General features: G+C 36.0%; 1 protein-coding gene across 2 annotated transcripts; it reads left to right on the top strand.

Annotated features, from left to right (window-relative positions):
• The first annotated feature begins 11003 nt into the window (after positions 1 to 11003).
• Positions 11004 to 13703, top strand: LOC113297373. 2 transcript variants are annotated; one of them, XM_026545820.1, is made up of 5 exons: positions 11004 to 11195; positions 11536 to 11671; positions 12360 to 12456; positions 13070 to 13150; positions 13368 to 13703. In XM_026545820.1, exons 1-5 carry the CDS (start codon positions 11171 to 11173, stop codon positions 13503 to 13505), a joined length of 477 nt encoding a protein of 158 aa, XP_026401605.1. In that variant the 5' UTR covers positions 11004 to 11170; the 3' UTR covers positions 13506 to 13703. The 2 variants fall into 2 exon arrangements, with proteins under 2 accessions (XP_026401605.1, XP_026401604.1); XM_026545819.1 differs by having other exon boundaries at positions 11013 to 11195; positions 13365 to 13651.
• The last annotated feature ends 207 nt before the right edge of the window (positions 13704 to 13910 follow it).

Here is a 13910-nt window from a genome sequence, read left to right as displayed (position 1 = left end):
GAGTTAATTGTCAAGCTTCTATGAGGTTCGAGAGTTTATCATCAACAGTTGAAGACCGAAGAAGGCGTTGTTTCTACTGGGCACTGTGAGAGAGTCGAAGAAAGATGCATTTTGGTTGCTTTGTTAGTCTGCTTTCAATCTGACACAAGATCTTTCTAGCACTGGTTTAACTCATCACACGTAATTAGTCCAGCTGTGTAGCAGATGTCCCTCTCATTTTTATCTCTCTCCTAATCTTATCCAGCTGTAAAGCAGCGGACGCATCTTACAATGTTTATCGAGCTCTATAGCGGATATCTCTTTATCTAGCAGTCGTGTGGATGTGTCTCCCCTTCTCTTCAGTTAGCTTTAGAGCTGACACCTTTAATTTCTCTGGCATTCTAGTTACTTGGATATAGGTTGAGAATATGTATGTCCTCGTAGCTCTTTGGATACTTGTGACCAATTAGGAGTAAAGGTTTTGTGGGTACAACTCTGGTAAACCCTCTGGAGACAACACTACGCCACTAGGGCCACCTAGTGGTTTAACGGCTTACTGCACGTGCTAAGTGTAGTCATTTTATTTTAGATTAGATTTGCTCGAGGACTAGCAAATAATAAGTTTGGGGGTATTTGATAGACGCATTTATGTGTCTCATATATCTCAATTGTATATAGTGTTAGTGCTCGATTTTGTACTTAATTGGTTATTTTATTTATTTGTAGGTGTTTTTGGAAAAATAAGGCTTTTGCGGCGAAATTGGCTAAAAAAAATGGTTTTTGCGCCCGTGGGAGAAAATTACTATACGGACTCTCACTTTGGATAAGGGGTAACCTAATTACTAAGGGGTGACCCATTTCCAGGCATCTGCTAAAGGGAGACCGGAACTGGATAAGGGGAGGTCATCTTCATAATTCAAATACAAGTTTTGGCGGGAAAGGACTATGCAGCGTCTGGCAGATTTGGAGATCGAATTTCGGACGTGATTTTAGGAGATTAAATTGCTGTATTTTGTACGTATGGAATCTACATGACTAAACAGGCCTGGTACAATCAATTGGACCCAACCAATTGGGCTGGAATGGCCGGGAGAAGTAATCAAAGTCCTAACAGGACACGGTGGTTCTGTTTTGAGTTTCAAAGATTGGTGAGAGATTTTTGGGGGATTTTCTACGCTGTACAACCATGTATTTAGTCGAGTTCAAGTCAGAGAAGATTTTGGGAGCAATAGAATAGCTAACAGACGCATACAAAGATCGACAGATGGAATTATTGTTCAAACTGCACGTGAAGAATAAGAGATTTATTCTCGAGTTTGATCGAGTTTCTAGGGAATCTGAAGGCTATATATAGTTGGGTTTTTGTCATAGAAGCGTTAGAAACCCTTAGGAGAGAATTGGGAGTAGAGGAGAGCCGAGGAGAAGCGATTACAGAGAGTTACAGTGCTGCTGTTGCTGCTGTTCGAGGAGGAAGAATAAGAGGAAGAACAGACCTGCTAAGGCAGTCGTTCTTCAACAGTCTTAAAACCAGAAATGAGTGTCGTAGTTCAACTGCGCTAGATATGTATCGTTTATAAACGACATTACTCATCTTTGTAACAGTGACGCTGTAACGTTTATACAGCGTTGCAAACTCTCTTTATCACCATATTCATCAATAAAAACACCTATTAAGCAATTTTGAGCAAGTTTTTGATATGAGGAGCTAAACCCCTTAGCCAAGGCGACAGAGGAAGCCATTGGTCCTTATTTATGGTATAATTCTAACTTTATTATTTATTTGCAATATTATTATTTGATTATTTGCATGGAATTGAATTTGAAATATTAGTTTTTATTGAATAGTTGTGAATTATTTTGATGAAGCATGCTGGGTTTTAAAAACTTTTGATGTTTTATACTTTGTGATTACAATTATTACTTCACAAATATACAAAAAGGCATAATATTAGAATCACTCTAAAAGAAAAATTGCATGAATATTAATTATTAGAATTTATCAAATAATGGGTCAATGGTGGAATCCAAGTCTTGGTGTTTTTCCCTAAAGTTTTCAAACAAATTTATTTGCCTGTTTAAATTTAAATCTAAAAACTGTTTTCTTCACAAGTCTGAAAAGACCCTGTTTACCACTATCTCTACAACTACAACCAATTTGAAAAAACCATCATAAGTGTGGTAAATCGATTTCAAGATTGTAAGTCTGAAAGAGGATTTACAAAGTAAGGATGTCGACATACTTTGAACATGTGCAGTAACGCTTATCTTTAATTGTTCAAAGTTATTCCTTAATAGCTAAAGGAAGAAAATCCCAGGATCGAAACATAAATAAGTTAAGAATCTTTTATTTAAGGTTTTTAATTTTATTTTAGGAAAATGAGAATTAGTAATGTGCATTTACTAGTTGGAGATGTTCCAAAGAGATTTTCGGTCAATATTTTGGACAGAGCATTTCCAGAAATTATGAAAACCGAATTTGGAATATTGCATATCTTGAGAATATATTCAGTTTTGGAAATTCCTTGGTGTCCAAACTTCCTTGTCTATAAATACATGAAGTTTGCATTTCGGGAAAACTAATCCTTCGTGACAGCAAACTTCCTCAGTTGTGTTGTTACTGGTGAAATCGCCTATTCGGAGAGGAGAGTAACCTAATTAGGCGAAATCTCTTACGGCCTCTTAGTTTAAAGTCTTCTTTGGGATTGAGAAGCTCTATTAGTATCGTTGGTGGGAAACTAGATAATGGCGGTTTATTTTGTGTTTTCGATTGATTTGATTAACTAACGGTGGTTGAACTTTGATTGCACCTAGTTTGTTTATGCTTGAGAATCTTCTGTTCTGATATAAGATTCACTCAAACTAGATTGAAGTTTCGATAGGGATATTTAGACTGTTTGTAGATCTAAAGACGTCTTGTGATAATCCATTGTTAACAGACTCCGTTCTGTGCGTGATTGATCACAAGAGATTCAAGTTGTTGTATGCATGCATTTATTGAAGATCTAAGAAGATTTGAAGACAAAGAAGATATTGAAGATTTCTGATTTGGGGTTCATAATCTTTGGTGTGCACAATACTTGTTTCGGTGAAAAGAGGATCCAACTATAATCGGTTTATCCTTGTGTTAGATTTTATTGATTAGTTGTGTAGATCAGCATCAATAAAATTCTTGGTGATTAAAAGTATTGATTGAAAAATATTAAAATTACTTTGGTAGTTGATAATAAGATAGATCTAAGAACCTGACGAAGGAGTTATTGAGATAAACAGAAGATCCTTTGTCGAACTCATATCACTTGGTTGAAAAGAGTTGTTAACAAACAGATTTGTTGTTCTTTTACTGTTTGGAATACAAACCAAAGTAATTGTTCCAAGTACATGACTTATTATAAGTTGGAGGCGTGGGAATACAAACGGAATTAGGTGAATTATAGGTTTAGTTGCTTGGTCTCAACTATACGAAGTTGGCTTGATTCTGTATAGAAGCTTAATCCTGAGAGTATTCAATTCTGGACAAGGTCCCGGGGTTTTTCTGCATTTGCGGTTTCCTCGTTAACAAAATCTTGCTGTGTCATTTACTTTTATTTTCCCCAATTATAATTGTTTGTTATTATAATTTAAAGTAAATTACACAAACGTTAATTCCTATTTACTTGATAGTAATGTGTTTGGTTAAGTCTGAACCTCTTATCAAGTAAACATACTTCGTTGTTGTATTGTCTCGATCTCGTATCCATAGACGATCACACGAAGTGTGAACCGGTTAGTTGTATTGTCTCAACTCAGTCCATAGACAATCACTTTCGTAGAAAGGACTTATAGGTGGAAAAGTTTTAGCTTGAGGTATATTTGGGTACCCTCGCCTTTTCATGCCTTAATGCCAACATCGCGTGTTGCATCTTGTCACTTTGGCCTTGCCTTGCCTTTCCCTCAATGAATCTTCATTGTGTCGGCCAATAAGATTCATTACTTTGCCAAATGTCTTTACAGTGTAGCGCTACCTTTGCGCGTCACTGTCCCTGTAGGGTCCTTCTGTCTTTAGCAGTTGACAGTCTATGCAGTATCGGCGCAATCATTATCAGACACTGATCTGGCCTGCAACACTGTAGCGAACAATTATTGTGCATCACTTGCCTGGCCTGTAATATATAAACACTATAAGTTTGAAACATGAATGTAAAATTCTCCCCAAGAACTAGACTTTTCGCGGTGGTCAGTCTCCACTCTCCGCAAGGTCCAGTCTAATATAATTCCAACAAGAAAAACTTACCAGAAAATTGTTGTAGGCCTACGGACCATAGATGTGCGACCCAAGTTGATACATAGGATTTCCCTGTGTATGTATATAAAGGATACTATAGCTATGTAATAGTGGTTATTAATATCAATAAGAAATCTTTCTCCTTCTCTGGCTCTTTGTCTTCTTCTCCATAATCTACTGCAAAACGTTATCACGCACGAAGCTATACCGCAGAGCTAGATTGGATCGTCAAGCTAATTTTGAAACCGATGGAATCAAATCAGCTAAGTTGAATCAATTTTCTCCTATTTTTCCCCCCTTGTTTTTGATTTTTGCATACCCATTTGATTGGGATTATTAAATTTGTGTTTGTATATCCAATTTGATTGGGATTATTAAATTTGTGTTGGAAATGGATCTGATCATGTGTTAAATATGTGGGGTAAATTGATTTTAATATGTGATGTGCCTATTGTAATCAATCATGATTGTTTTTATATAAGGACGATTGTTTTTATAGCTTGTGTGTATTCACATCGCTGGGTATGTTTTGTCTGATTCATGCTGTACCGCGAGAAGGAAAAGGGAAACGAGATCGTTTGTGGAAGGAGAGATGTTCATGTTCCAACCCGGTCTGGTCAACTCGGTCTAACCCGGTCCGACTCGATCCAACCAACCCGGTCCAGTTTGTCCTGTTCTGTTCAGTTCCAATTTTTGGACGTGCGCGACTAAGTCTGTAGCGGTTCTGCCTATATACAGTGGGAATCAAAGACACCGCATATTTGTTGGGATTATTTTTATTTGTTTTTAGAACATGCCTAGTTCTATTCTTTCCCTTAAGATAAGTTTGTATCATATAAACAGTCAACTTAAATTATGACTGTTATTTAATTCTCTTGAATATGATATTGGCTATAGTTGAATGATGTCTTTTGTTCAATCGGTGGTACCAACTCGATTCCAATGTATTCATTTGAGATTCAGAAGTACTTGAACACCATTATTGCGTACATGATATTTTTCCCAAGTTTGAATGTTTCATGGGATATAATCCACTTGCTCGACTATTATAGAGTCGGTAATTTCAAAAGATACGTTGCAAATAAAATCCAATGCATTCTAATTTTTGTGGAAGAACTCACAAAAGGTGATATGAGTCAGAAAATTTCCATTCCTCTACTTCATCCATGATACTAACGAACCAGTATATATTGAAGTATAACAACAAGAGAATTATTTTTTAGTAATCTATTCAACCAAAAGTAAGTGGTTGACATGTGTAGTGAGATTCTCTTGGCCTGTTGAGATAAAGAAATTTCTCAAATTAAGCTAAATAAAGCAACATTGAAAATGGAAAGAACCCCGAAGTAATGAGGGTTAGACGTACCGACTCATATAAAGCACGTAAAAAAGGACATATATATCATGAGACAAAAAATGTATTTTTTTCCCCTAGCAGTAATGACACCAAAGTATATGTATCAGTTGAACATGAGATCGGCTAAAATGTTATTATATCTCCCATCATAAATGACAGAGTTGGAACCAATTTTTAGAGGATGTCATACTTTAGACATCAACTTTAATGATAAGAAGAACTTTGCTTGGCCAATTGACTATTTAATTGAACTAGATCAAATGTCTGCGCTCATGGAATGAAAAGTACATCATTCCCACGAGACATAAATTCTCTAAAGCACTTGAGATATATCTAGATGAAAAGTAACATATATTCATTCTAAAGTAATTAAGTTGAATCCAACTTTTGTTACGTAATAAGGTCACACCACTTATTAAATCTCCTAAGACTCAATGTCTAAGCTTTGTATGTAGTAAGGGATAATCACATCTTGTTAAGTGCAAAGGGTGTTCACGCGTGAACTATTACCTTTTTTTTGTAAACTTACAGTGAGAATGGAGTTGATTGCATCTATAGTTATTTCTAATGAATGTGGAAGGAAGCATATTCTTAGAAAATTAATGTGTCAATCTAGTGTAAAAGACAGTACTAACACGAGCATCACTTTAGTTGAGTGTAAAAGACAGTGAACTAATAGAATGCGAAGTTCCGTCATCTATCACAATCAGTGATCTATAAAGTTACTAGATTCGCACTGCCTCTACCCATTATGCTTTAGTGTAATAGCACGTCACTCATCTTACAAAGTCTTTTCTTCAGTAAAACATGATTGAGACCATCCTGTTTTACTCAGATGCAAATGATGAATAACTCATTTTCCAAAGAAATAAAGTGTTGTTAGTGAACATATATACATGCAGAATGCGGACCATTCAAGTGATTTATGGCTCTGGTGTATGATTCGAGGCATTGAATCAGCTATTGCTCACAACAAACGATGCGAATATTTTTTTTCGAATTTCTAGCACATATTACACAATGCAAAGTGCAAATGTTCACCACCCTTGTTAATTCTAGAGAATTTACATCAAAAGGACTTGACGGTTATTGCATGTTTAATAGGATCAATGCATAGCATCCTATACCCCATGGTATCGCAAAGGCTATCATCAAAGGTTACAAATGATGTCCAAGGAATAGGTTATGCGTACCAACATACCTTTTATTGCTTTGGGGATATGCAATATTACACGCAACTTTACTTAATTCGTTTTAGAACCCAATATTAGTCAACCTTTTCTGTGTACCAGTTGGTAACTGGATTTAAGCCTGACATTCGTGTTCTTATGCATTTTTGGTTGCACTATATATGTGCCATTACTCCACATCGTACTATCATGGATCTTCAAAACTGTTAAGTAGTTATCTTGGAAATGAGTTCCCAACAATTATCCGCATTTTAAACCTTTTGAAGGAGATCTCTTACCGCTAGATTTGCGGGTTATCACTTTAATGAGACAGACTTCCCGTCGTTAGGGGGAGATAAGAAAAAGTATTTTCTAAGGGAACGACAAGAATTTTCGTGGTGTGTTCCCAATGTGTCTCTTATTGATTCTTGTACTCCATAAATGTAAACGTGAAGTGACAAAGAATAATTGATTTTCAGAATATACATTGATGTCGCTAACGTGATGAGATCACACATACCAGCTGCAAACCTACCTTCAAGGTTACAAATCCTCAATAAAGGATATACACCATAGACTAAGGTGTTGCAACTACACTCAGTGGAAGTGTGGTTGAGGTCGTGGCTCCATAAAGGAAGTTGGAGAGACCACTTGGTCGATCAATCCTCACCTAGAAAGGAAGTAGGTGAGTAAGGCACAACTTATTTATATCATCAGAAATCGTTTCATAAAATTATCTCTGAATATGTCCATGAATCAAACTGGAGGACGCTCCAAAGTTTAATGATTCCAGAGAACAATGACATCACAAGTGGATTATGAGAATGCGCACGAGTCAATGAAAATATCATGCGAGCATATTGATGATTAATTTCATATACACTTGCTTAAGGAAATATAGCAAAATGAGATCGAACCAAGATCCTTGTTGCTTAATGTCAATGAAGAGCATATTTGGCCTATACAGTCCAGGTAGAACTTGGTTCTTTGACAAATATACAGGTATTTGGTGTGGTAATGCTAACCAACCAAATGTAAAGCCTATTGGACATACATGATTAATTTGTCACAAAGCATAATGAGAAGAAAGCAGTCTTAAAGTATAAAGACTCTCCTTGTGGTGCGAGGTTTCTCACAAATCCCTGGAATTGTTATCTTGTAATGAATGTTATAGCGTTCTGCTACTTAGTTAGCTTGGTAATTTCAAAAGGACTTGAAATGCAGCATATGTATGTGGTTGTTACGTATCTCTGAAAGAATCAAGAGATAGCAGATATTTACAAAAGTACTTGATAGACTTTTGTTTCCCAAATCAAGTGACTCTAAACCACATGGTGCGTTTACAGTTAGATATAACGCTCACTTATAGATTGAAGCAATCAGGCGGATGTGGTATACCCGTATAAGTGACTATTTGATTTGGAAGGGATAGACAAGTAAGGTATTTTTCTTGCGTATTCATAAGAAAGTTCCTGATTTGGAATTGTAGCTATATATGTCGATGGTACAGACATGATGGGCACTCTTGATGTAATAAGAGACCTTAAAAGCAATTTGAAATCCGAATTTGAGATGAAAAATCTGGGAAAAGCTCGACCGAATACTGAGCTTTTGGTATATTATTCCACAAGTTTGCATATGTCTAAAGTTGTCAGGAAATTTAACAAATACATGCATCCTGATAGCACTCCCATGATTAGTCGAGGTTCAAATGTAAGTACGTGACCATTTAGTCTAAAAGAAGATGACGAAAATGTATTGGGAGATGAAATTCCCATTTCTAAATACAATAGACGCATTGTTGTATTTAGTATAATAGTGTACTCGATTAAATTTTACATTCTCATGGAACTTGTTAGCTAGATAAAGCTCAGCGCCAACTCAACGTCATTGGAATGGTATAGTGAATGTAATCATGTACTTAAAAGTAACCATTGACAAAAATTTGTTTTATCCCTACAAAGACATTAAAAGGAATGCTAATGAAAGTGCAATCCAAAAGTTGTTGATTATGAAGGAACAATAATCTCTTTTCCAACGAAAGTAATCAGGGGGAGATATGGTAGACTATTTTCTAGGTCATTACCGATATTCAGTTTCGAAAAGTACATGATTAAAGGAACTATCTGGAATAACTTTGAAAGTAATCAGGGGGGAGATGCCGACATCAGGGGGAGGATCCAAGGATATGATGTCGACATATTTTACTTCAAAATTGAAGTTGTGTTGTACTCTTTTTCCCTTCGATCGAGAATAGTTTTTCCCAAAGGATTTTGTTACTCGACAAGGTTTTTAGCGAGACAACACTAAAAACATCAAGTATGTTGAACGTTGAAGACATAAAGATCGCGTTGATATTATTGAAAATATCTGAATCGAAGAAATGAAACGCGATAGTTATTTAAGCAACGTAACTTCCAAAATCAACAATAGGGTCTTATAAACATTCAAGTCACCAAAGTAAAGTGTGATAAACTCCTTTTGACTGCATCAAACTAATGAAAATTGTTTAACATCAAGGGGAGCATCTAATGGTGTGTTGAACTATTTTCCTTCACCGAGGTTGATTTTTTCCACAAGGTTTTGTTACTCGGCATGTTTTTTAATGAGACAACAACAAACACCGGGAATGTAATTTCCTAGCTAAGGCTATTGTCTTTCCCACGAGGATTTTCTTCCTTAAGAGTTGTGAAGCAACTAGTCAACTTAAACGGAGCAAAGTGATCATATGCAACGGATCACCTTTACTTGCATCTATCACGTTGTACTCTTTTCCCTTCGTCGAGGTTTTTTCCCACTGGGTTTTCCTTTTCAAGGTTTTAATGAGGCAACATATATGCATCCAACCATGTTTTAAGTTTGCTTAATACTTATACTCTTTTTCTTTAGTTCAAGTTTGGTCCCTCTGGGTTTTTCTGATGAATTTTTAACGAGGTAATTAAGTTAGACTCGTCGATCTTTGAAGATCGTATTGCATGTGATGAACTACATGTAAAGTACGAGAAAACATGTGAAGTACTACATGTGAAGAGTTGTACCAAGGTTTTATCTCACTGCATTTTTCCTTGTCAAAGTTTTAATAAGGCAATTGATGTCGGCACAAGTCATCAAGGGAGAACGACACTTGAAGAAATACATTCAAAGCACTATATGTGAAGCACTGCATAGGAAGTTCTATTGGACCGCATAAAGGGGAGTATTGTAGGCCTACAGCCCATAGATGTGCGGCCCAAGTTGATACATAGGGTTTCCCTGTGTAAGTATATAAAGGATACTATAGCTATGTAACAGTGGTTACTAATATCAATAAGAAATCTTTCTCCTTCTCTGGTTCTTTATCGGTTTGTATTCTTCTCCATAATCCACAACAAAAAATAAAATAAAATAACTTAATAGTACATCTTTTTCGGATAGTCTTGTAGTGTGTCAAAAAATATCCTAGCTTAATTGGGGGCGATCGGAATTAATTGGGGGCCATGCACTAGAGGAAAAAAAAGCTCACCAGAACCTAATTTGGGTCACCCCTTATAAAAATATTTTTTAAATGCTAAAATGCCCCTAAATGATTAGTGTTAAAATTTAATTAATTAGTGATAATCTTACTTAATTATAGTTAAAAAAAAATTCCAGATTTTTTGCCTGCAATTTTTAGTCTAACTTTTTTTTTTTTTTTTTGATCAGATAGTATGAAAAATCGTCAAGGTATTAAAAATTTTCATTGACGACCCTCAGTAGTCGTCAATGTTTAGACTGTTTAAGTGACGACTCTAAACTGTCGAAGATTCATTAATGGCGGAAATGTACGACAGTTTTGGGTCGTCATAAAAGTGATCAATTCCCTGACGACCCTTTGGAAGGGTCGTTACTGTTTTGGTTACGCGTTTGACGACTTAAACAGTCGTTAATGTTTTAGAAATGTCGTTATTGATTGTCGTTAATCTCTAAAAAGAGTCGTTAGTGTATGACAGTTTAAAATCGTTATCGTTTTGATCATGATGTATATGACGACCCTAAACTGTCGTTAATGTCGGTGAAGGGTCGTTACTTGAAAAAAAAAATATTAATCAAGAATAAAATAGTATATTCATCTTACGATTTTTACATCCCTTAAAATTTTTGGAGGGCAAACAAAATTTCATGGCCCCCAATCGGAAGTCATGGCCCCCAATTAAACTGGGAAAAATATCCATCTTAGATTTACGATATGCTGGTCACTGTTTTTGTCTGTCATTTCGTAATTCTGTGAGAAATCATGGGTTATTAACTTGAGAGCTCCACTGAGCTACTATCAGCCAAGAGAGAGAGATATTACGGTATAAGTTAGAAACCGATTCAGCCAAAGCAATCACAAAACCTTCTCTTGTTATTAGATTCAATACCTCACTCTCTTTCTCACCGGTTTCAATGGCGGATTCTCTTACAATTACTGGTACGAATTTATTTTCGTCTTTAAAAATGAAAATTAATCTGATTATATTCCTAGGTTTCTATTATCATAATTATCCTAAATGCGAAATTAGGGTCGTCGACTTATCTAATCTGAACATTAATCAACCTATGGATCTCTTGATTTCTGAATGATTTGTAATTTTTCGTTTCCTAAAACAGATTTCTTTTAGGGGAATGAACATAACGCTAGTTTGGCTAGATTAGTTATGTCTGTGTATGTATGAGTCTATTTGTGAGATCCAACCATCATATTAGGAATGGGATAGAGTGTTATGCTCGATAAAGTCCTATTCTAACTTTGGACGTTCTTTTCGATGCAGGTGGATCACATTTTAAGTTGGGCGAACCTATGACAACGAAGAATAAGTCACTGGGACACTCATCAAGACTCAGGTTCCAACGGAAATCAACTCACTTGGGAATCAGTCGAAATTTATCTGTTCGTGCAGAGTATGAGTATGTTTAAATTACTTTTGATTCATCAGAGATTGGTCTTATTATTTTTATGATGTAAATTAGACGTGATTTAACCCAACTTTTTTTTTGAGCAATTATTGGTCACATCTAAGGAAAAGATAACACTAGCAGTTCATTTCGCAACCTTGGAGTTTTTCCTTATGGTGGTTTTGTGTAAATTTATCACCTCAAAATATTTAAACTCACAGAGAAAAGAAACTTTCATGTAAATGATTATATTTGATATGCGGTAGAATTTTTCTTTTAAAGTCCATCACATCTAACTTGCCATCATCTACTGTTTGTACACCTAGACCAGCGGTATGTGTCAGATCATTTTTATCCCAGTTCACTTATTCCTAAATATCTAATGTACAATTTTTAAGATTCTTATGAGGGTTTATATGGCTTCTCTCCAATTCCTTGATTTGGTGTAGCGAATGTCGCACAGTCACTCACATATTAGCTTGTCAATACAAATCACATGCATGGATTTGTATTTCATACACTCGTTAGTACGGCTAGGAATGATTGGAGGATTTTTAAGATTCTGAATGAGCTCCTTATATAGTGCTTTGTCATGGTAGACTTTCGATTTTTTGGTGGGGTCAATAAATGGTTCTGCCATTCTGGCTCAACTTAGGACTTCATTTAACATCTGTTAATTTTTCTCTCTTTAATATTAAAGTGATGGAAGTAGAGGTGGCGGAAGTGGTGATTTTGTTGCTGGGTTCGTTCTTGGAGGTGCTGTCTTTGGAACTCTAGCATATCTCTTTGCTCCACAGGTAATCTAGCTTACTGTTTTATCTTTTATGCTTTTCTGATTAATCCGTTATAGTTCTATGCATGGGCTGCTGGAAGGTCGTGGCGCTGTCAAATAAGATAATTGGCCGTCTTCCGCATTGTTAGTCATTAGTGTGGGCCACTTCTAACTTTATTAACCAATATGTAAATTTACCTAGGTTAGTAAGCTTATAAAATGTTGCCTATCCAAAATCCAAGTTATTGACGTGAAAACTAGTGGGGATCTGGCAGTATCATTGAGTGAGACTTAATTTTTGCTGCTTCTGATCTAGTCATCCCAAAAGAACTTGAGCCCACATATTAGCATTGATGTTTATTGGATTAATCATTTATTTTGTACCAGACTTATGTGTTTAAAGGTTGGACAGATTTTTGAAACTCATCTTTTAAGGTCTATGCTTGACCTTATATTCTGTGTCGACTTTCACTTTTTCAGACATCTTGGCCTGCATTTTGATGTGTAGTTTCTTAAATTTCCTCAACCTAGGCAAGTTAGATGTTCACTGTGCTATAGACACTTTAAACTAGTAAGAGTCAAATTTTGTTCTGGCATTTGTTTCAACCGGTCGGCTGTTGGCACATTCTTCTGAACAGATAAGGAGATCCCTTCTTAACGAGGACGAATATGGATTTCGCAGAGCGAAACGCCCGATATACTACGACGACGGTTTAGAGGTAACAGTAACTTCGATTTTCGCTCAGTGAGCAATTTATGTTGTTTTAAAGCAATTTATGGTCTCTCATGTGTAATGTGGGTAAAGCAGATACAACCACGGGCTGCGACTTAAGTGTATTTTAGAACCCCCTAAGTAGGACTGGAAGGATGGTGGAGTTGGTCATTTTTATTTCCGACGGATATAATATATTTTTTATTTTCTTTTGACAACAGAAGACCAGAGAGACGCTCAACGCAAAGATAAGCCAATTGAACTCTGCCATCGATAATGTATCATCACGGTTGAGAGGCGGAAAGAACAAAGAGGTGACAGAGCCCATTGAAACCGACTCGGAAATAGAAGCTACAATTTAATCATTAACTGTTGTTTTTTGTGCCTGGGATACCAAAGTTATCTTCACCTTTAACTGTGTAAAGGATTCAAACATTTTATTCAGTTAGAAGATTTGTCTTTTCTGATGCAAAACACGCCCTTGCTTGATGCTGGTTTTAAACCCTTCTAGTTGATGTCTGAATTTGCTTGCTATGGAATTTACCCAGTCCAGTCCCCCACCAGAATCCTATTGATAAGGTCTAGAGTTACTCCCCTGCTTTCTATAAATCGAGTTAGTGCTTAGATATTTTGTACTTGATTTAAAACTGTTAATTCTCGTGTTAATTTACTCAGGGAAAAAAATACCTAAGCATAAAGGGAACTGAGGAGTAAACATCCTTGAGTACTTTTGCTGAGCTTTATCGTCACTGTCTCTGTATTTTTTG

This window comes from Papaver somniferum, chromosome 7, assembly GCF_003573695.1.
Source record: "Papaver somniferum cultivar HN1 chromosome 7, ASM357369v1, whole genome shotgun sequence".
NCBI lineage: Eukaryota > Viridiplantae > Streptophyta > Magnoliopsida > Ranunculales > Papaveraceae > Papaver > Papaver somniferum.
This window is presented reverse-complemented; position numbering and strand designations above follow the sequence as displayed.